The sequence below is a fragment of the Pelodiscus sinensis genome, chromosome 16, assembly GCF_049634645.1.
Source record: "Pelodiscus sinensis isolate JC-2024 chromosome 16, ASM4963464v1, whole genome shotgun sequence".
Classification (NCBI taxonomy): Eukaryota; Metazoa; Chordata; order Testudines; family Trionychidae; genus Pelodiscus; species Pelodiscus sinensis.
Window position 1 is genome coordinate 27,396,121 of NC_134726.1, and position 23,041 is coordinate 27,419,161.

At 47.4% G+C, this 23,041-nt stretch overlaps 2 protein-coding genes across 13 annotated transcripts in view; one reads left to right on the forward strand and one right to left on the reverse strand.

Moving 5' to 3' along the window:
- LOC102459990 (alpha glucosidase) overlaps positions 1-3,980 on the reverse strand; it is a 44,671-nt gene extending 40,691 nt beyond the window's left edge. Inside the window, exon 1 of one of the 2 annotated variants that reach the window (XM_006112861.4) lies at positions 3,875-3,980. The gene's annotated coding sequence lies outside the window, so the exon portion shown is untranslated. Of the gene's footprint in view, positions 1-762; positions 881-3,874 lie in introns of those variants that run through there. The other variant, XM_006112864.4, reaches the window with a different exon arrangement.
- Positions 17-19,405, forward strand: MAFK (MAF bZIP transcription factor K). 11 transcript variants are annotated; one of them, XM_014581027.3, is made up of 6 exons: positions 62-201; positions 5,674-5,910; positions 11,634-11,713; positions 12,598-12,632; positions 13,308-13,400; positions 14,719-19,405. In XM_014581027.3, exons 5-6 carry the CDS (start codon positions 13,365-13,367, stop codon positions 15,151-15,153), a joined length of 471 nt encoding a protein of 156 aa, XP_014436513.1. In that variant the 5' UTR covers positions 62-201; positions 5,674-5,910; positions 11,634-11,713; positions 12,598-12,632; positions 13,308-13,364; the 3' UTR covers positions 15,154-19,405. The 11 variants fall into 11 exon arrangements, with proteins under 11 accessions (XP_014436487.2, XP_014436513.1, XP_025034563.1 ...); XM_075899578.1 differs by lacking the exons at positions 62-201; positions 5,674-5,910 and adding an exon at positions 10,782-11,250; XM_025178778.2 differs by lacking the exons at positions 12,598-12,632; positions 13,308-13,400.
- Positions 19,406-23,041: the final 3,636 nt, after the last annotated feature.

Consider the following 23,041-nt stretch of genomic DNA (forward strand, 5'->3'; position numbering starts at 1 on the left):
GCCCCTGGTTGGTCGGCGCCCGGGCGGGAGGAGAGAAGGGGGGGGGGCCGAGCTTGTTGTTGTTCCCGCGACTCGCGCGCACACACACACACACACACAGAGAGATGCTGAGAGGCGCGTCCCCGCCACCATTCCCTCGCGCCGCGCGCGGCCCCGCCGCTACCGCCACCTCCCCCCGCCGCGCGCTCCCGACAGGCCCAGGTAAGACGCAGCCGCCCCCGGGGTGCGGCAGCCGGGGCGACTGGGCAGGGGCCGCGCGGAGCCCCCGGGCCGGGAAGGGCCGGGCTGCCGCGTGGGGGCGGGGGGGCACCTTGCAGCCCGGGCCGGGAAATTTGCTGAGTCACCATCGTGTGGGACACGTGGTGTCCGCCCCGTCCCAGACCCGGGCTGATGCCGCGGCCGGTCCCGCGCTCGGGGGAGGGGGCCGCTCACACACGTGGCTGCCCCAGCCGGGGGCCCCACCACGCGCTCGGCGCCGGCGGGCGGGGCGAGGCGCAGGTGGGGGGAGCCGCGGCCAGTGGGGGCGGGAGCGGCGTGGGGCAGGCGCCCGCCTGGCTCCGGGCAGGAATTGGGGGGCTGACGGGGAGAAGCGCTGGGGGGGGCTGCCCCACATCCCGAGGGCAGGGATCTTCACACTTTTATCCCCCCTGATGACCCAGTTGATGAAAATTGTTGAGACTCCTGACCCATCATAAGAGTGTGGGGCCCGGGGTGGGGCTGAGGATGAGAGCTTGTTTTGGGGGTGGGGCAGGAGGGGCTTACTTGAAGCGGTGCAGCAGCAGCGGTGCTAAACAGGCTTCCTGCCACTCATGGCACCACAGACCCGGCTGCGCCCCAGACACATCCAGCAGCAGGTTCCCAGCCAATGGAAGTGCGGAGCTAGTGCTCAGAGCAGGGGCAGCGCATGGAGCCCTGTGCACTCTCCTCCCCCACTCACGTAGGAGCTGGACCTGCTGCTGGTGGCTTCTGGGGTACGTTACAGTTTGTGTTGTCAAGACATGCAGGTAGGTGCCTTAGCACCCCTATTGATCACCCTGTAGCAAGGAGACCTGTGTCTGATGTTCCATGACCCAGTACTGGGTTGCGCCCCATAGTTTGAAAATCACTGTCTTAGGAGTAGGTGATCAGAAGAGAAGGCTAGAGGTGAAGCTGGGTGGCAGTGGAGGGGGTACAAGGAGCACTGTGGATTTTAGGGTCAAGTAAAAGAATGTGGATGGGGAGAAGAGCGCAGAAGTATATAGGATTAGTATTTTCCCGGTGGGAATGTCTATGGGGTGCTGGAGTAGGAAATCTGAGCAGGGAAGAGAGGAGAGGTAAATGGAAAGATTGGGAGGATTTGGGGACCATTTTGTTTCAGGCAAGATGAATAGCAGAGTCTGGAATGGTGTTTTAATTGAGGAGTATGTGCCTGGCAAAAAGTGCGTTGGGACAGGAGGCTAGGTAGGTGGAGAGAAGGACAGGGCATTAAGGAGAGAAGAGAGGGATGGTGGTTGGGACTGAGGCTATTTCTATACTGTACAGGCAATCCCCGGGTTACGTACAAGATAGGGACTGTAGGTTTGTTCTTAAGTTGACTTTGTATGTAAGTCGGAACTGGTACATATTGTAGGGGAAACTCTAGCCAAACATTTCTCCAGAGCTCAGTTTTATTCTCCCGCACCTCACTTCCCTCAGTCCTTTATTCTCAAGCTGAGGTGTCTGCTGAGAAAAGCCGCTCCGCGTCTCCCTGGTCTGCTGGGGGGAAGCAGCTAGTGCAGGGTTGCCTCACCCCGTTTGTAAGTAGGGATCCGATGTAAGTCGGATCCATGTAACCTGGGGACTGCTTGTAGTTTTGTTGTTACAACTTCTGTCACTTGAGTTTGGAAAAAATACCCTTGTGGATGACAAAAGTTGTGGACACTAGTGGGAAAGCTTCTCCCTCTGATACAGCTGTTGCCCCTTGTTGGGGGAGGTTTTATTTTGTCCTCATGAGAGCTCTCTGTGATGATAGAATGGCTACACTGCATGTCTTATGACTGATAACTGAAGGGAGTTAATGTTTGGGCTAGAAGCACTGCATCCACTGTAGTGTTAACAAGCTGTATGATTCAGCAAAGCAACTCTACAGGTAAATCCTTCAGCATTTTGATAGTGCTGATGGTGTAACATCTGAGCTGTGGTGCTCTCTCTTAATTTAACATTCGTGCATAGTTCATCTCTCAGTGATTTTCTTTTGCCTCTCCTTGCAATCCCTGTCACCAACCATTCAAATGACATGCAGAGGAATCTATGCATGCATGTTGATTGCACACAGCAAATACCTGAAAAAGGACAACTGCTAGAATTTAAATACTGCTGCAAACTCTACTACTTACAGTATTAAAGGGAATTGCAATTTCCTAGATTTTTTTTGTAATTCTTTGGATTGTGTGGTCCATGACAAATGGACACATCTTCATATGATCTCCTGAGGTGTTGAAACCCACATGTTGCTTAGTCACCTGCTCCACATGGTCACCCATGAGACTGAAAGATCCTCCTGGTTAAGCTGTGGTCTCGGTAACTAACAGAAGATGCCATGCATTTTGAATCCGAATGGCCAGAAGTTCTTGCTACAGACACTGGCATGTTTTCTATACTGTTAAGGCCAAAAGCTAGTGGAGGAGGGGGACACTGAACCCACATCTTAATGGTGGTTTTCCTGAGCTTGTGCCATAGGACAAGCAATTAAGATTGTGTCTAGTTCTGAATGGTTCTAGCAAAGCTGTGCCCTGGGACTGACTTTGAAAAATAAAGAGGGCCTTGAAAATTCTGGATAAAAATCGGTATGGGTCCACAGTTGAGTGGAACACTGAGGATCTGCAAATGCTGAAAAGCAGGTAACTACCACTGTCAGTTTGCATCTCAGTGGCGTTTATCCTCCCTAGAAAATACCTTTTTGCTTAGAAAAGAGTTGTTCTGGGTTAACAATAACGTTCTGTGCTGATGTGGAAAAGACAGGTTCAGTTTCCTGGCCCACTCCTACTAGACTGGCTGAGAATTGGAGTTTCAAGGAGGCATAATGTTCCCTTTATTAGTAAACCCATCAGCCCTTCTTTGGATACATAGAGGTGAGCATAGTATCATGTCTGGTCTTTGGAACAGGATGCTGTGAAGAGGGCTACACCTGGAAGGGGGAAACGTCTGAAAATAGATAGGTCTACAGCAGTTCAGAGACCACACCCTTGATGGTGAGGGGGAGGGAGGGAACATCAACATTCAGAGCATCTGCTCTGCTGGTAGATTTGCCTGGCGACTGTGCAGGATACTGATCAGTTTGGATTTTTAAACCAAAATTAGGGCAGGGAAACCTTATTCCTCTGTCTTTTTCAGACAAGGAAGGGGGTGGCACAAGCAATAGAAACATCCCTACAGTGGGGGGAGGGACGATGACAAAGGAAGGAGAATGGAGGTGTGTCTGCACCTCTTTTTCATTGTCAACTTTAGAGAGATCTGCAGCTGCCAAGGGCTCTTTTTCTCCCTCCCCCCTATTTCTGTGTACCGCTCAGTGAAGGGAAAGGGCCCTGGTTCTCTGGATCCCAGCAGAAAACAGGCCATGAGATCTCAAATTAGGAACAAATCCCTTTGGGCAAAGTGGCTTTGCAGAAAATGGAAAAGGCTCCATTAACTGTCTTGACCTATCTGTCCCCTGGGTAGCTCCTCACTGGATCAAAGCTGGGTCTGCAGAGAAGAACTGAGAGGTAGTGAGCAAATGCTCCTGTTCCACCCGGTGGAAAACTGCAACCCGTTGGTGGGATTTTGAGCCTTGTGTCTGTGGAAAGGTGCAGCCCTGCTCCCAATACCAGCCCAGCCAGTATGTTCCCTGCTGCTGTGGTTTAGTATTTAATTTATTTACCTTGCTGCTTTCGCACTGATGGAGCCGTGCTTGCTCGCCTGCTCTCTTGCTCTCCTCTTCCGTGTGTAAACTGTAATGCAGAGCAGCTTTCCTTCTCTTGTCCTTCCTAAACATGATGGACACTTTTAGTATCCAATGGCAGTGCATAGTACAGATAGGACTGAGTGGGAGGGAAAATTAACCCTGTTTGTACCTAAAAGAGAATGTGAAAGATAATTGCTAATGAGATTATGGTTACTGTACAGAGTGTGGAGGCTGTGCTGAATCCCATTAGCAGGACGTGTGGCAAAATCCTTGACATCTGGCAAAGCTTGTTCAGGTTTTGCATTCACACTTTGGCTTAATTGTGTTAAATGTTCTATGAGATATTAGGGTTAACGCAGACCCACAGCAAAAGTGTATCAAGAATGTGGAAGCAGAAATACGCAAACTCTGTTTCTAGTTTGTAGTAATGTGCACTTTGCAAATTTCCCCTACATTCTGTGCCGCCTCTATTGTTTCTGAAGTAGATTGTTTATAGTTAATTCAAAACAGACATACATTCTGTAATGTCTCAGATTACCAATCAGTCCAGTATACACTGTCAGTCAGTGTTTGAGTGCTCTGTTGAATCCCTGTAACTGAATTAGAGGTTTGAGAACTGAAGGGGGGACACCTGGGACTTTTGGCTGCTGAAGCGGCATGGTGTGCTATTTTCTTATCCCACAAACACACCCATGCTTTTAGCAGATGTTTAGCTGTGAAATACTTAAACAGTGCTAACTCTTTCCGTTATCAAGAAACTCCAAGCTCAGCACCCTCTCTCTCACTTTTTGCTGAGATATTGTTTCAGGCTGTCTAAAGACTCAGGCACGTAGTACTGCATTGGTTCATGTTTGGAAGACATTCTTATGATTTTAAATCCTAAAAACTCCTTAATGGAAGCAATGATCCTCCTGCTTGGTTCTGAAGCAAAAGGTAGAACTGCAGAAAATTCCACTGGCTTGCAACATATGGGACCCTGCATAACAATATTATTCCTTCCTTCTTAATAACGATTGCTATGGAGGGTGAGAGAGAGACGTGATGTAATAGTTGGAGCACAGGATGACTAAGAAACATGAATTCATAAATCCTAATCCCAGTTCTGCCATTAAATCCCACTTTGGCCATGAGTAAATCATTTATTCAACTGGGCCTCAGTGTCTGTGTCTGTAAAATGGAATATTTCATGGCCCCCAGGAGCCAGTGTGAGATTTAACTGATATTAGTAAAACTGTGTTCCTTGCTGTATTTTATAATTGCACATGAAGTCAGAGTGCTGTATTCTCTTCATATCAGAAGCTGTTTGCAGTACGTCTGACCTCAGTAGCTCCCAGTTTCCCCTTCCTGAAACTCCAAGGTCTCTGTAATGTGACACACAAACACACTCTCATAATACCCTCAACCCTCTGCTCTGTAACCACAAGGGCTCTGCAGCGTCTGACTCAGTTGTTTACTAAACCACTGAAGACTATGTGATCCCTGTCCAGATTTCCACAAAAGAGCCTCAGTCTCATGTCCTGGCAGCATTTCTGATTCAGTCCGAAGGGTCCTGAATCTGTTCATTGCTGCTGGTTCTGATCCATACAAGCAATGGGAAGCTAGCTAGCCAGGTGAGTGTTCTGTGTGTAGCTTTTCTCTAAGAACCGTAAACACAGTGACTCACCCCTCCTCTGTGTCTTCTCTCTGTTCATGGAGAAGCTGTTGCCTCACATATTGCCTGCTCTCTGTGTGATTCACATCGTCCAGCGTATCCTTCCCCCCCTTCTCTGTTACAGATGAATGACAGGTGTCAGTCTGCCTCTCAGTGTGTGAGAGGATTGTTAGAGCAGGAGGAGGACTTGTGAATGATGGAGGGGAAGATTTTCTCTGCATTCCACACTGCAGTGTCTTGGGAATCCGTGATGCGTCTCCAAGGGACAGAGGCACAGAGCTTAGGGTTTAAGCATCTGCTGTTCCCCTCACCTGTCAGACCTGATGTCCTCGGTGGATATGTCATGTGGCCAGCTTTGTAGGTATGATTAACTGACGTGACCGTCTTGCAGGTGTCTCATGTATGTCTTGTGGAGGTGTGACAGTAGGGCTTGGGTAAGTGTACGCTTCTCACTGGATGGGAATAGTTGTCAAATTGAAACACTCTGCAGGGGCCAGGAATAGCGTGGCTTTTCAGCATCTCACAGCGGCAGTTTGTCTGGTCTCTGGTATAGGGGCAGGCTGTTGGCTATGGCCTATTGTGACTAGCCACACTCCAGCTCAAAGTAGCCAGCCTGTTACATCTTAAAGAAGAATTAAAGGCAGAAGCAGGAAGAATATCAGGAATTCATAATAGCTTGTGGATAAACTGAAAGTTTGGGTAAGTCACAGAACAATTTCATTGGAAACGTTCTAGTTAGATTTTTAGTATGGCTAGACAGAATGTATTCCTAGCATAATCTTCTGTACTTAATTGAAACTATTGATGGTTAATAGATAAAACTGGGAATTCCTCCCTGCTTAAATGTCATTTCTCTGTCTGCTCCTTAGGGGAAAAGTTGTTCTTGCTAGCTTGTTTGGGGTGAGGGGCTTACAGTCTCAGGTTTCTGTACATGCTGTTTCATGTGTGAATGGACATTAAAGAATTCTGGTACTTCCTACTGGATAATTTATGTCCCTGCCAATGTTCTCTTTTGTAGTAAAATGAGTTTTAACATTCAAGTCTGTGTATGAGCTACAAACAAGTGCATCCATAGCTGCTCTTAGCACAGTGACTGCTGGTAGCTAACACCTTCCTCTGTAAAGTGCTTTGAAAGCATTAGTGTGTGAAAAGTGCTATTAAAACCAAATTCTGATCTCATCTGCTGTGCTCTTTTCTTCTCACACAGCAGCCCTGTCTCACCCCACTTTATTAATAAGGGGTGTCTTGGTTGAGTAAGTAGTGAAAAGGAGACACCCCCCCCAAAAAAAAGAAAAACAAAAAAAAGTAATGTGTATTGCTATATGTGCCAATTTGAAACCATCAAACTTGAGATCCTGGGCTGAATAAGTAGAGTGCTCCAAGTTTTCATAAGGATGCTGTAAGTGAGAGAGCAGTCATTGGAGGGGTCAACGATGCGGGTGTAGATGGAAGCAGGGTCAAATGTTCAAGTTAGGCACAGTGGGCATGTGCTGGGGGGAGGGGAGGCATTCTAGGGGCATCTCACCTCTATAAAACTGCAATGCAAAGGTCAATTGTAGATGAGGGAAGGGAGAGGCTGAAAATGATGTGCCATGGGTGAGTAAGGTGTAAATCTGGTCCCAGATGGATGTGGTGTCAGATAAAAACACTAGCACTGTAGGTCTTTACATAATTCCAAGAAAAACACTTGTTTTAAATATAAATGGGAAACTCAACCTTATAGATACTGTACCCCCTTTACCAGGGATGTAACAATACTTGTGCCTGTGGCTTATACAGGTGTAACATAGTCCCCACTCCAGAAAGTATGCAGTCTAACTTTAGATATGAGGTTCCAAATGCAGTTAACAAGAAATGAAGGAATAGAGAGAGAAAATGTTTATACAAATAAGATCACACATTTATATACAGCCTTGCAGACACTCCTGTAAGACATGTGTACTGGGCACCATTAAAAAATGAATGTTTGCAGCACTGTGTACCTTGTTACTAGAAGGAGGAGGGGTCGTCTCTGTTTATTTGCAGTCTGTGTACAGGAAATGCCACATACCAGGCACAGGTGCTTAAATATACTACAGTAAGTGGATAGTCATAAATGACATAAACTGTATAAGTATTTTTATCCCACTTTCCAGATAGGGAAATTGAGTCAGAAGTTGAGTAACTTGCATATCTTCTACAGAGAAGATCGACCATCTGGAGGCCGATCCAGCATTTGATTTAGTGGGTCTAGTGTAGACTCTCCAAATTGAACACTGAGGACAACCCCCCACAGGCATCCAGTGTTCCTAAATCTGCGAGGAGTAAGGGATGATTGGCGCATATACTCTCATCAGCCTCCCGCAGTGTAGATGCTGCAGCAGCTTTGCTTAAGGTAAGCCAAATCCAGCTATGCAATTTGCATAGCTGAATGGCGTACCTTAAGCCGACCTACTTGGTCCAGTGTAAACCTCAGCTTTGAGTGCATAATTGTCAGGATTACAAGTGAATTCATGGTTTGAAGTCTTTTGCTCAGACCATACCATAGGCTGACCCACTGCATAAAATAAAGTTAGCACAGGATAGTCAATCACTTGAGTACTCCTATCTTGATGCTTTTAACAATGCTATGTTATACTCTCGAGGAGGAGACTATTCTCAAATAGGAGCGGATCTTGACTCCAATGTCTGTGCATTAATCGGTATTTCAGAATTGCTGCTAATGCAGAATCAAATCCCAGGGTCGGGGGTGGTCTGTGTTTCCTCTTCCTGATGCTGATTTTGCTCAGTGTTTATAGATAATGTAGTGACCACCTGTATATTGAGTTGTCCCCACTGTTCCATCTGAATCCCAGTAGTGACTTTGGTGGTGATCTGCCTGTCTTTATGCCTGGACCCTTATTATGGGAGCCAATCCTAAAAGACTTCAGAAGACATGCTCGTTTCTTCCAGAAGATACCGATTTATAAGCCGAGTTGCCATTTATTTAAAGAACGAGAGGCATTAGGGAGGCATCCTGTGCTGGAACTGACCCCCCAGCTATGAAGGCTAGCATGTTAGCGCTTCTGCATCTATTTCTAGAACACTTATAACATCCTGGGCCTTTATTAAATTGTGTGCAATAGTGTGCCTGGTCTTGTATTGAACATGGAGGAGTCTAGGACCTGCCTGTGAGCAGTGTGGAATGTAAATAGACATCCCTTCAGCAGACATCTGAGTACAAAGCAACAGGTGACCAGAAAGGGGGGAGAGGTCATCACAGAGTCGCAGGAGACTTTCAAAGATTAGTAGAGTTACTTTGGATGGCAGACTACCCCAAACAGTGACCCCAGAGGGAGTCTCCACCCTCAGCACTTGCTTTCCACATTATTCCACATTTCTTTCCCTCTCTGAGCAGTCAGCCGCGCATTCAGTTTTTCCATCCGCTGGTTTAGAAAGTGCTTTGAAGACTCACTGGGTGAGATCAAAAGACTTTTTGTGTAATCGGTGGGTGTGACAGAGTCATGTTCTTCCCCTCTCCTCCTCCCCTGCTTGACTTCCCTTTTCCGTTTTTGCTGGGCCAGGTGCCGACAGCAGGACTGTGGTGTGCCCCTTTCCCTGTGGGGATGGGGGGGGCGGATGCGGAGGGAAGGAAAGGTTTCTGGGTCTGTGGGAATGTGAGCTCTTCAACTCTGTAAACAGCTGGTGACTCACTGCATAGCTATGGCACCAAGTGACTGCAAGGCCTGAGGCTGTGTGTGAAGGGAGGGGGCTGCAGCCTGTTTCTTTTATACTCTAGCAACTTTGCTGCTCTCCTTGTTACTCATTGGGACCCTCTGGTCAGGACTAGGAACCCTTCTTTCTCCTTTCTGGGTTATGATGTGTGTGTGTGTGTGTGTCTCTGGTGTGAGCAGGAGCATGCTTGGCCGAGGGTGGCTCATGAAAGGAGAGAACTGTAAAGGGGGAGAAGTGTCTGGACAGATGTCTGTGTGTGAGCGGGAATACCCGAGCCTCCCTTAGGCTTCTCAGTGCTGCAAGTTTTGTATTTCACACAGAAGGCTGGTCAGACTCCAGCTCCACCCCATCCCCTTTTCCACTCCGTATGTGGTGAGTTGCCCTCCCTGGTGGGTTTGTGCTGCTCTGGCTACGATGAAAAAGGACCATTTGTCCGTGGCATTTTTGGTGCGCTTAGCTGAGTCAGCTCCTGCTGCCAGGGAAGAGGTGAGGGTAGCTGGCACTGCTGTCAAGATGGGGTGTAATATGACACAATGCACCAGCCTGTGTGGTGCCGCACAAAAGACACTGCGTACCAGTCTTTTTTAAGTGGCCCATTCATCATGAGGCGGCTCTCGCTGGTCTGGCTTGTGTGCTGTGCGATAGGCACTCGGGAGTGGGGTGAGGTGAGCCATGCAGATGAAGAGATGGAAAGCTGCTTTTGCTGTCTCAGGCTGGAAAAGGGATGAGGTGCTTTACTGGAGACATTCTGCAAACCAGGGAGATGCCTTCACTTTGAAATTCTGTTTTCTTTGTCTTTCCTCTGTCTCAACTGTGTGCATGTCACATGATGAGGTATCTTGACTGGTACCTTTCAAGCGAAAGCAGCATGAGCTGAGCCAGCCTCCTTTACCCCCACAATTCCCTGTTGCCCCCTGCACCCCACCTTCATGTGCCCTTGGACCTCCCACCTCCAGGGTTGTTTGACGATATGAATGAGTTTGTTTACTCTCTGACGACCTCATGATGTCTTTGCACAGACATGACCTGAAGTCATTATTGCTTTTGGGCTTCTCTGTTTCCATGGTTACTGTCTCAGGGTTGGCTACTTTCCCAAGGTCACCATGGCAACTATCAGAAGGGAATCATGCTTGGGATGCTTTGGCTGTATTTTTCATGAATGATTAGAATGTGTGACACGATGCAGACGTGGAAATGCGAAGGGGAGGGGGGAGCAGAACTCCCGCCAGACCGTCTGTGTGTTCTGTACACCCACACCACTGCAGCCTTTGAAATCCACTACAGCCGCTCCTTGGGAGGGACAGACTGTCAGAGCTGGAGCCCTCGCACCCTCCCCAGCCAAGATGCTGGGGAAAGTATAGGCAGATGCTGTGATGTCACAGCTGCAGTGCCCTCTCCTGTGGTAGGTACATCACGGACAGGCACGCTGGCAATGTCATCTCTCCAACTTGGTGGATGTGAAGGTTCTGGAACAAGGTCCAGCTGGATGGATTCTCTAACAGGCTGATTGAAGGGGAGTAGCAAGCAGCAAAGGTGAGAGTGAAGGACAGCTTGGCAGCACAGGACACGCTTTGTCATGGACACGCCTCTAGGAATATCAGACAGGTGACTTCTTGCAGCCGTAGGGTGAGAGACTCCTGAAGCAACAGGCTTGATCTGCCGGGAGGCACAGAAACTCATCTTGTGTCTTAATAATTGGTTTTGCCCTCCCCCCCCCCTTTTTTTAAAGTGATATATGCAGGTGTCTGTGGCTAAGGGTTAGTGGTAGAATATGGAGCTTTCTTACCCAGGCTGCTGGTTCAAGGCCAGCCCAGGTCAGTAATGACCAAAATGGGAGGGGAGTGATGGCGGCGTTACTGTCTGGTGGCTTTTCAGTGGCTTTTGTGAAATGAGTTGTTGGTCTCAGTCCAGTCCCCAGCAGCTGGATCTGTATATCTCAAAATCCTCCACAGGGCGGATGAAGGACTGATTGGCTCATGGAGACTGAACTCCTCTCCAGCCCTTAGAGGTGAGCTAGCACATTGTCAAGGGAGTGTGTGGTTGCCAGCACAATTGCTACTTGTGGATCAATGCTATATTGCATCCGGATGCTTCTCTAAGCAAAAATATTACCAAGAATTTAAAACAAGCCCCATTCAAAAAGGCAAAACCAGCTGTATTTATATATGGCACTTCTGAGTAATACAAAGAAGACCCTCCCATATGTAGCCAGAGGTAGAAGACATGCCTCTCTGAGTCTTTTTGGTGGTCCGAAAGGGTGATCGTTTTGTCAGTGAGCAGTTCTAGAGCCCCAAAACTTTGCATGGTGCTGTAGAGAATGGGTCACGGTGTCTCAACTGCTGGTCTCTTTCCTTCCCTGTTCCTTAGAAAATCTTTTGTTGTTTTTTCCAGTTGCAATTTCTGAGCAGTTCTGTCCAGGAGACTGTGCCCAGGTTATGACGACTAATCCCAAACCAAACAAGACATTAAAGGTAAGGCTGTGGTGGGAGCCCAACTGGGATGATTCTGGATAAATGGGACTGGTCAAGGACAGTGTTCCCTGTATGCTGAGTGCTGGGGCAGTCACCCAGGAGAGAGTCAGATGTCACGCAGCTGATTAGCAGAGTGCCCACAGCTGGCAGCATGTGTTTCTGCTGGTGGTGCACATCTGCACGTGCCTTGGTGTATGTGATATGGATGGAAAACATTAGAGGGAACATTGGTCAAGGAGCTGCTGTGCCAATAGTGCCGAAAGCCATTTATTCTTAAAGGCAAGGGTGGGTAGCCATTTTTGGGACCAGCGACACTAACCCACAGAAAAAAATCAGGTGGGGATGAGGGGGGACTATGCAAAAATGAGAGGCAAAAAAACAACAACCCGCCTGAACTAAGGCACGTGCACACACACCCTCCACCCCACAAAACCCCTTGATGTGATGTTCTTTTTTATTTAGTGCTGTAGTATGATGGCTGAGTTTGCTTTTCCCTGCTGAGCCTCCCTTTTCTGGGTGCCCCATGCAGGGAATTGGCTCGGGGGTTTTCCTTCCTTCCCCCTCTTGCAGGAGGTACCCCCCTTCCCTCCTGGTCCAGCAAGCCCCCCTTATATGCAGTAAGAGGAGTTGCTGGCAGCGTGTGGCTGGGACTGGACACTGCAGGAAGTGGCTGCCCGAAGTGGCTCCATGCTGCAGCTGCCCCAGCTGTTTCCCCGCTGCTGCCTGGCTGCCAGGCGCGAGGAAGGGCAGCGAGCACTCAAGCAGGGAAGGAACTCCTGTTTCCATTCTGACACATGGCTGCCTGGTGCAGGGAAGGGGTTCTGGTGTTTGATGCTTCCCCCTCCAGCTACCTCGCCTGACTGCACCTCCTCTCCTACATGCAGGACAAGGAGCCGGAAGCGTCTGGCTGGTACTGCAGGTGAGGTTGGGAATGAGGTCTCTGTACACAGCCCCTGGACCCCTACAGCAGTGCATAGCCACTGGACTCCCCCAGGGGCTAGACTGAATTGTCCAGAGGGCCATATTTGGTCCCCGGGCCAGAGGTTCCCCACCCAATTTCTAAGGGATTCTGTTTGCAAATTAGTGTGTCAAAATGTTTCTCTGGTATCTCCTGGGGAGCACTTGTGAAGAAAGCATAGAGGGGCACTGGTGACATTGGGGGGGGGGGGAGGACTAGAGTCTCTGGGATTGTGCATTAGTAGAGTATCCCTGTTGGTACTAAAGAGACTCTTCTAACTAGGCAGGGCTTGAGGTGTATTCACAGCATCATAAAATGTATGTTATGTGGACAGGTTGCTGCTCCTAGGGGCACATGCACTTGGATAAGGAAGACACAGATTTGCCACTCTTACCTATAGTTCTGTGTAGGCAGTGAACTCTTCATAAATAGACTTGCTTTATGGCTTTCACGGCACATTTTACTGATGAGCCTGTGGGAAATCCCTTCTAGTGTCTTGAGTCTTTCCTCCAGGCATCCTGCATTTTCTGTAGATGTTTGTTACCCCCTCCGAGTTCTACAAAAAACAAGTAACCTCTTAAAGGCTGAGAGAGTTCCTCTGTCTGCTTCATCTAACTTCCCTGTACTATGGCCCAGTAAATAGGACTGCAGCTTTAACACGGCAGGACGTGGTCTTATAAGCGAAGCCCGTACATGGATGGGGAGACCTGCAGAAAAGAAATGCACAAGGTACAGGAAATGGTGATGTTGATTTAGTGAATTGAACTTTCTTTTGGGTCAATTCTGACCCAATGCCTTAGCATAGTCTTGCAAGGCACTGTGCTGCTGGAGAGGAGATCTAAAACTCTGGCCTAGGGATCTTAAATTGCGAATAATTGACTAATCCAATAGTTAATGCATTTTTCATTGACTATTTGATTAGTCGATAGGGTGCCTCCACCTTTGAAGTGTAGCAACAGCCCTAAGGCGAAAGCACCACGTGGAGCCCAGGATCAGCTGGGGACTACCCTGCTAATCCCGGGCTCCATGTGTGCTGCCGTTTTGAAATGCTGTGAGGAGCCCAGCGTCAGGCTCCATGCAACATTTCAAAGCAGCAGCATCACACAGAGCCTGGGGTTGGTGGGGGAGTCCCCAGTTGATCCTGGGCTCCACGCAGCACTGCTGCTTGTAATGCCACATGCAGCCTGGTAGAGGCAGCAATGGGTGGGGGAAGTAACTAGTCGACTAGCCTGTCGACTATCCAATAAGCATTTGCTTATCTTATAGTTGACTAGTCCTTCACATCTCTACTCTGGTCCCGATCTCTTATGATACAGATCCTATGGCATGTTTCAGCTCAAGCAATATTACTTCAGTCTCTTTAAAATGCTCATTGTTTTATCTGGGTAAGGTATCCATTGCTGGGCCCCACTGACAATGGCAATGTCATGTTGACCGAAAATATCTAGAACTCCAATCATAGTGGTTTCTAGGCCATGAAGAAGCTATGCAGCCCAGAGGTGGCTGCTTTTCAGTAGTTATGCATAGGTTGTGGAGTGCTTTGGGACTGTTCTGAGAAGTGCTATATGACCATTCCTGCAGGGTAGTATAGTTGCTTTCTTGCTCAATACCAGTTCCTGTTGCTCACTCTGATGGGTGACCTGTGGCCCATTGGGGATCTACGTGTGGGCCCGCAAGACGCATATTATTTCCCACATGCAGGGTTCCCAGCTTCTGCTGGATTCTGTCTGTCAGTTTTTTCCGACCAGTATTACTAAAGTGACACGCACATAAAGCAAGGGCACAGGAAGTGAGGTGGGTGCTGATTGTACACAACACTGACTGAGAGCCGAGCACTCCCTCTGCATCCAGTCAAAGTGCTGCCATGGTTCAGTCAGCCCAGCCCGCAAATTCTAGGTGCACAAACGCAGTGAGCAAAAGTCCCCTATCCTGGAAGACTGCCTTGGTTATGACAATCTTGCGGCCTGCTGAGATGGAGGGCCGTTCACTAGCCTAGGTTGCCCATCACTGCTCCTGACTGTTATCTCTGTGAAATTGATGTTTGCAGGTAAAGGAGGAGTCAGGAGAGAACGCCCCAGTGCTGAGCGACGATGAACTTGTGTCAATGTCTGTCCGGGAGCTGAACCAGCACCTGAGGGGTCTCACCAAAGAAGAGGTCATCCGCCTGAAGCAGCGGAGGCGCACGCTCAAGAACCGGGGCTATGCTGCCAGCTGCCGCATCAAACGTGTGACGCAGAAAGAGGAGCTGGAGAGGCAGCGGGTTGAGTTGCAGCAAGAGGTGGAGAAGCTGGCCCGAGAAAACAGCAGCATGAAGCTGGAGCTGGACGCCCTGCGCTCCAAGTACGAGGCGTTGCAGACCTTTGCGCGCACTGTTGCACGGGGGCCTATTACTCCGACCAAAGTCGCCACCACTAGTGTCATCACCATTGTGAAATCAGCTGAAATCTCATCCAGTTCTGTGCCATTTTCAGCAGCATCCTAGTGCCCTAGATGGGGGAACTAGCCACCTTTTGGAGGGGAGGGGAAAGGGCTCTTATGCACCGTTCTAGAGTCCTTGGTCACTTCAAGAATTGGCATTTTAACAATTCCTTCCTTCTCTTTCAAAAGTCCAAAAAAAAAAATCGACAAAGGGAACGTAACTGGCTGCTCCTCTGTGAACTTAGTGGTTCTATGAAGCTCTTGTGGATGGGATTAGAGCTCTGTATCTAGTCTGAGCTCTCGCTTCCTCCACCCCCTGCCTCCCCAACCCCCTTTAGGCTGTGGGCAGCTTCCCAATTGGAAGAGGATACCGGAGGAGCCTTCGAGCCTTTGTGAATGATGTTCAAGAGCCAGGTAACAGATGGACTGTAGAAATCATGTGAGATGAATGTATAAAGAGTTTCCTTCAATGGCATCCATCTCCCATTAAGAAGTTACCTCACCCCGCCACCACCTTCCTCTGTCCTAGAGTGGCAGAGACATAAACTCTAAAGCAGAGTTCATTCCACCATGCACTGGGGCAGAAGAGGAGGGTTGGTCATACAGAGAGTAATATGTTTGGATGAGACCATACCAATTAGGAGAAACCTTCTTGTCGTCAGCCCATTACTGGTTACCAGTTTACATGTTTTAATGTACCCCATACCTGTGTGGCCTATAAAACGAAATTGCAGCCTCCCTTACACAAGCCAAGTGTACCAAGAGCTCCTTCCCCAAGATGTGCCTGTAAATTGGGTATATTTATGCAGTTTATTTCTTCCAGATGATCCACAGGTTTGTCATAGTGGCTTATTCAGGGTTCCTTGAAGCTCAAGGGAGGAAGACCCAGTAAAATTTAAGATGGGAGATATGTTGGGAGGCCTAGAGAGAAATATTAGAAGTATTACTGAAGCAAGGCAGAATAGGTTGCTGTGGGGGGAATTGTTCTTCGTGAAATCAGCACTGTGAAAAGCTATTTCTGGAGAGCATGCTAGAAAGATGTGTTAAAAGCACTGAAGTAATCAGAGGGCCAGTAGCGTATGTGCAAGAAGATTAAAGCCAGCAGAGTCCTGGATGAAGGAGACAGTGGTGGCTAGAGCTTTTGTCCCAACCTCAGGAGCCATGTATACTGGTCTTTGCCAACAGGAGATGGGGTCTGGGGTGCTGAGTGGAAGTTAAAAAGAGGAAGAAAGATTCTTAACCCAATCTCAGTCATTAAAAGCTGAGTTCCAAAGAGTAAAAAATAAAACCTACAGTGTTTTGTGTTGATAGGATTTAGAGAATCTGTCTGAAGATAACCTTGAAACTCATCATCCCTTGGGGTGTGTGAATTATCCCAAGAGATACAGGGAGAGCAGAATTGGAGTGGTTGGCTTTGAGGGGATGGTCAAATTGGGGTCAGTAAGTAGGGCTTATGGTTCTGAAGGACAGGCGTGGCTCAGCAGCAGGCAGCCAAGCAAAGAGTCCTGATCTTTAGCAGGTCAGTTTCTAGGTCAGTGTAAATATAGCTATGTTGATGTTTGTGCGATTTGAAGTAGGAAAGAAAAGGGATTGCCTGGTGTTCCATAGTAGGGCAAAGACTTGAGGGTGTAAGCTTGGGGGGTTCTAGAGCAGGCGAGAAAAGGTTGAGACTCCTGAAGTTTCATAGGCTTGGAGGAGATGGCAAATGTTCATATTCAGAAGTTTGGCAAGCTAGTGTTCCAGAGTAAGGTACATAGGAGAAGACAGAGAAAAATGACTGGTGTTTTAGACTAACCCAACAGGATAAAGGAAGATGCCCCTGTAATTAAACAGGACAGAAAATTAGCAGCCTAGGCCAGTGTAAGATACTGTTTGTGAAGTCACCTTGTGTCTTGAATAGTAAGAAGAGTGTGTAAGTTTAGTGAAGCCCCATCTTTTTAAAGGCAAACACAGGTTGTTGTTGGCTCACTTTTTGCCCAGTCATTGGAGTCTCTGGGTTTCCCAAGAAGGTACTTGAGTCAAGTAGTTGGGGAAGCAGAATGTGGTTCTCATTCAGTCCTAACTATCTACACTGATGACTTTACTGAGCCATAGAGTGTGTAAGAGTAATGCTGGCTTTTAGCCCACCAGATCCATCTCCTCCTAGTGAAGAGCAAGAAGTTACCTACAAATACAGTTTGGGTGGTATTTAGCTCCACTTCTGTACATCTCCTAAAAGGCAGATTGGTGTCTTGCATATTGGTACCAGTTACTGGCTCTCTTCCCCCCCCCCCTCCCCCCCAGCAAAAACTGAGTAAGAAGGATATTTCAACAGTACCTTAGTTGCTTTTCATGTTCTGTAATTCAAAAATATTTGGAAATCTTCCCAGATTTTTAAGGTGCCTCTATTAAAACAGGCAATGTCTAGACTCCTAGCACTGGTGGAACTTTAAAAAAGAAAAACAGGAAAATATCCAGTAGACTTGGGAATGACTGAATGTTCCCAGTTTCTAGAATATCTCCACAAATGTCTTGACATTCTTGAATTGATAAGACTACCCCGCCCTGGGGCATCCCTCTCTGTACCAAGGAAATGAGATGAACTCGGCAAGAGCATAATGGGAGTTAAACATCATTCTGTTTGGATCTCTTGTTGTTGGAATGAGCTGGGGAATATATCTGAGTTCTTTACTAGTACTTCCATTATGACTGAGTATTTTCAAGCTCTCAAAAGGTGCCAAAGCCTTGTCCAAGTGATTGCTGGTTTAGTGCTAGTAGGTGCATAATCTCTGCTCACTCAATCAAGAATGAGGCCTGTGTGTTATTAAAGCTGTTGATACCATAACCATGGTAGGTAATCCATATTGGATATCCATAAGGACCACGTGGAAATATTTAAAAAGAGAAATATATATATAAATATATAATTATATACATTTTATCGTACAGATTTTTCGTAACTTTTTTTTCCAAGTTTGATACTGTAAATCTTTACTAAAAGAAATTGCCAGTCCAGGGCTTCTGGGGTGGCAGTTGGGGGGGGGGGAAATGAAGTGTGCTGGCTGACTAACAGGTAGTTCAGAATTGCAAGGTGATCCAGAGGGAGGAACAATCTGAAAGCTGCTCACCCTGTTGGAGAGACAACTTGCTCTCCCTTCTTCCTCTGTTTCCGTTCCGTCCTACACTTGCAAATCTGATGCCCAGGGTGAAAGCCACATAAGGGGAGTTGGGCCACTGCCTGGAGAATCTCTAGGGGAGCCCTGTTCAAAAGGAGCACTTATCTCTTCCAACTCCTTCCACTTCCTGCGGGTCTCTCCGTACTGTAGTAACTTTAATCCTAGGACTCCCGTCTCCCCTCTCGTAACACCACCCCTAGAGGGAAGCAGTGAGTATTAACTTTGAGGACTAGGCTCCATTTCTGAGCCCTACCCTTCAATTCCCACCGTGTACATAGGAATCATAGTATGAAGGTGGGGACGTTAGAAGCAGCCTGTGGTATGTCCCCTGACCCACAATTGGGGCACTGTGGGATGTTTACATTGGGCAATAACAGGCCTTTCTTCTCGGGGCTTCTCTGTGCTCCTGTACATGCGTTTGTTGTGTTCTTGACTGCGACTGGGAATAGTCTCCCACCAGAGAAAATTGAGAGCCCTTTGAAGGAAGTGAACATCTTCGTTCTGGCCCACTTAAATCTTCTGCCTGAGGAAACAACATACAACGAGCAAAACATTTGACTGCTGTGTAATGCCACCTCTTTCTGGAATGAGCAAGGGAAGACAGCACTGTGAGATGAGTAACAGGTGGGAGGGAATATTGAGTGGCAAGGTGAACGATGTATTACTGGGGTAGTGGGGCATTCAGGCTACTGTGTGACTCAAAGCCTGAGGAGGAGACATTTTTTTTTCTCTCTCTGATCATTTAAACTTTGTCATAATTGTTTTCATTTAAAGGAAAAAAAGAACTTTTATAATGTGGGTTTGTTTTCCTTTGTCATCTGTACTTCAGTCTGTTGGGGTGTTTCTGTAGATGGTGGATCTTTTTGCTTTTTTTAATGGTAGATCTTCTATTAAGTTTATCACCAACTCATTCTATTCTCTGTGGTTATTCAGTAATTTCATTTCAATATTTATTTTCGTGCTGCTTTTTTTATTATAAAAATAAATTGATATACCGAGTAATGTGGATTCCTGTTTGTAAGGCGCATAGCCCTGTGTGTGTGTCCATCACTTTCTCTTGACAGCCACAACGTAATTTATTGCTGTAAATTTAGCTGCAGTGACTGGTTTTTTTGTACCTTTCCAATAAAGCATTTTCTGGTTTCAGAGTTGTGCCTGGTATATGATCAGCATTTTGGAGTCTGAATTAATCTTCAATGGAATGCTTTCCTCAATCTGTTATTTCAATCAGTATGTGTTATAGATCATTGAGGCCTGCTATTTTTTAAAAAAGTATAAGCTGGGCATATGCAGGCGCTACACTCGTAAGGCCTGATAAAATGGGTTTTGCCTACAAAGCTCATGATACTATATATTTTTATTAGTCTCTAAGGTGCCATAGGACCACTCATTTTTGAAGTTACAGACTAACACGACTACCCCTCTGAGACTCATAAGGAGCTGCCAGAGAGCCATGTTTCTGGCCACATAGTTGTAAACTGGTAAAACAGCAGCTTAGCATGTAGGTGGTAGTTAACTCACCCCATCTCAAAGCCTTGATTGGGGAGTTTCAGGGAGCTAGTGTGTATACCACTCCCAACCCAACAAACTTCCCCACTGACAGCATTTTTGGTGCCCTAATCATTTCGAAGTGACATCTGTTTGTTCAGTGGTTCAGCATCTTCCCTGGCCCACTTCTACTTTCCTGATTCATCTGGAACTAACTATGCTGAAAAGATGTGTGTATTTATTCCTCTACATCACCTGCATTTCTCTTATATGCACAGTGGGCTCCAGCCATGCAGCCTCTCAAGTTATAGACATTGTTTGTACTTTCCTAGAAAGGTCACCAGGAACCAGCAGATACTAGCACTGCAGTAGGTTCTATTCATGTTACTCCATCAACAAGGATCCAGTTAAAGTGCTGATGGTGTGCTACAAGTTTTCTTGCAGAGTAACTATCGTGGAGAGTTCATGCTAGAGAACTATTTTTCCTTAAATTTGTATGTGTATCCCACCTTTCTGTTTGTGGTCATGTAATGGCAGCACTTGCCCCAGGGCAAATGAATGTTTTAAACTTCAATATGATGTTGTGTGTGGGTGTGTCTTGTCCCTTTCAAACTGATAGAAACAGCTGGGAAACAGAGCTTGTAACCTCAGCACTAGCTGCCCTGGGTCACAGGCCACATTTTAGGAACTGTAGTTGCAGAAAACACAAGATGACTGAAGGCAGTGCATTTAATCCCATACTTCATTATTTGCCTAAGGGTATGCCTGCTGTGGGCAGGGGGCTCTCCAGCTCCATGGGGCCTGCCATGAACAGTGAGTGCTCCAGTCCAACTGGAGCAGCTCCTGCAGCAGGCGGGCAGGGAGAGCAGCACTTTTGCTGACTTTATACTTCCATCCTCAGCCACTTGGTTGCAGCGTTCGCATGTGTACTTGCTGTGGGAAAATGCAGTTGCTCCTCCTCCATGAACTAGGGACCTATGCACAAAGTTTCTGTCAATCAAGTGAAAGAGTAGCCCTCCCCTTAGAAGAGAGTTGGGTTCTTAGTGCATGGGACTGGGGCACTTGTTTCATAGACTCAGGGGCTATGTCTAGACTGGCATGATTTTCCGCAAATGCTTTTAACGGAAAAGTTTTCTGTTGAAAGCATTTGCGGAAAAGAGCGTCTAGATTGGCAAGGATGCTTTTCCGCAAAAGCACTTTTTGTGGAAAAGCGTCCATGCCGATCTAGGCGCGCTTTTGCGCAAAAATGCCCCGATCGCCATTTTCACGATTGGGGCTTTTTTGCGCAAAACAAATCCGAGCTGTCTACACTGGCCCTTTTGCTCAAAAGGACTTTTGCCGAACGGGAGCAGCATAGTATTTCCGCAAGAAGCACTGATTTCAGACAGTAGGAAGTCAGTGTTCTTGCGGAAATTCAAGCGGCCAGTGTAGACAGCTGGCAAGTTCTTTTTGCGGAAAAACTTGCCAGTCTAGACACAGCCAGGGCATTCATTAAAGAGGGGAGTTAGAAGGAAACTGAGCTCTGGTCTACACTGGGGAGTCATTTTGAAATAAGTGAAGCAGCAACACTACCAAGCCTGTTGTTTCAAAATAATGGGCTGGTAATTTTTAAATAACTCCTGCTTTCTACAAGGAATACCACTTATTTTGAAATAGTTATTTAGAAATAGCGGTAGTGGGGATGTTCCACTGCTGCTCTTTCAAAAAAACGACTCCCCAGAGTCATTCAACGTAAGTACTCCCCAGTGCTTCCTGGGCCTCTAAGTTGAGGTAGCTCATCCACATTAGGGAAACCTGCCTCGGACTAATTTCAAGGCTTCTCTGAAGTGTGGACACACTGTTTTGAAATAATTTCCTAGTGGAGACATGCCCTGAAGCAGACTTTATCCTCCTTGTTCCTCTACTGAAGCAGTGTAGAGGCTTTTGGCCAGGATAAGCAGGTTGAACATGCTAAAGGGTAAACATGCTTCAGTGGGAAGGCTGGGACATGGCAAATGGCCTGAATGAGCAAGGCTTGGTTTTCAGTGAGCCTGACAAGGGCAATGTGTGTGTGTGTGGGGAGGAAGATGGGCAGAGCAGCTGTGGTGGTTGATGAAGTAGGTTTGGTTCCCCTCACCCCATTCTTCTGACATCCCCCCCCCCCCCATTGATATTGTGGGGATGGACCAGGCTGGGTGGCGGATGCAAGCCTGAGAGGATGGCTGCAGCATCAAACACGTTAGCCTTCAGATGATGTAACGTGCTGCTCGCGTACCAGTGTGAAATCTAGCTCCTGCTGGAGACAGACTAGCCCATTACCTTGAAAATTGCAGAGGAAATGCTACAACGTGCAGGAGAGCAGCTTCACTAGAGCAGGACAAAGGTGGCGGCCCTGAGTCAGGAGCACTGGCTTTTAATGGAGTGTAGGACGCTCTGCCCCACGGGAATAGTCCAGTCATAAAGCCACAGCTGGTATTAAGCTTCAAAACTCCTGAATTTTCTTAAGCTATGTCTAGACAGCAGCACTAGTTCGGGATACCGGAAGTATCCCAAAATAGCTATTCCAGTCTTTAAACATGCCGGTTATTTCAAAATAACAGGTGTGTTATTCCGGCATCCCTGTAATCCATGATGATTAGGGACTTGTCAGAATACTGCTTTATCTTGAATGTTGGTGCTATTTTGGAATTATCAAAATAAGCTACGCCGTTTGCAGTGCAGTGTAGATGTCCCTTCGTGGTAGCATGCTAGGTTCCTGGTCCATGACTAGCATACCGTGTTAGATACTGCATAAACAGAGCAAAACAACGTCCCTGCCCTAAACAGCGTACAATCTAAATTGAGACAAGAGATGGAGCGAGGAGCATGGGAGAGCACACAGGGCCACTAGCTGGAGCTGTAACCACACTTCTCACTATGCTTCTGGGAGGTCTGCTACCTCAACTACATTTATATAGTGATGGGCAAATACCCCATAGGCCTTGATGAAGCAGGTAGCTCTTATGAGGTCTGTTATGAGTATGCACACACAGCTCTGAGTGCTACTTGGTTGCAGTGTGTAAAATGCCAGCAAACAGAGCTGTGATCCAGCTCTTGTTTAGGGAGAGGCAGGCAGGTGCCCCAAAAGCTGGGAGGAAACCATTCTTGCAATTCCGGTAATCGTTGTCAGCTGCCCTTCCTGGAACCTGCCTCTAGCTCTCCTCCAGGCACCAGGACAAAATGAGACACTGGGCAAGCCTATGGTTGAGCTCAAGGCTCATTGAGGGAGAGAGGCCATTTATTAGCATGTCCCCTGGGGACTCAGTGGCTAGCAGAGGCATCATTCTCTTT

Coding starts and splice junctions, on each gene's coding strand:
- MAFK (XM_014581001.3), top strand. CDS start 105: ATGCTGAGAGGCGCGTCCCCGCCACCATTCCCTCGCGCCGCGCGCGGC. Junction 202..11,633: donor CGCGCTCCCGACAGGCCCAG/GTAAGACGCAGC, acceptor TGTTTTTTCCAG/TTGCAATTTCTGAGCAGTTC. Junction 11,714..14,718: donor AACCAAACAAGACATTAAAG/GTAAGGCTGTGG, acceptor TGATGTTTGCAG/GTAAAGGAGGAGTCAGGAGA.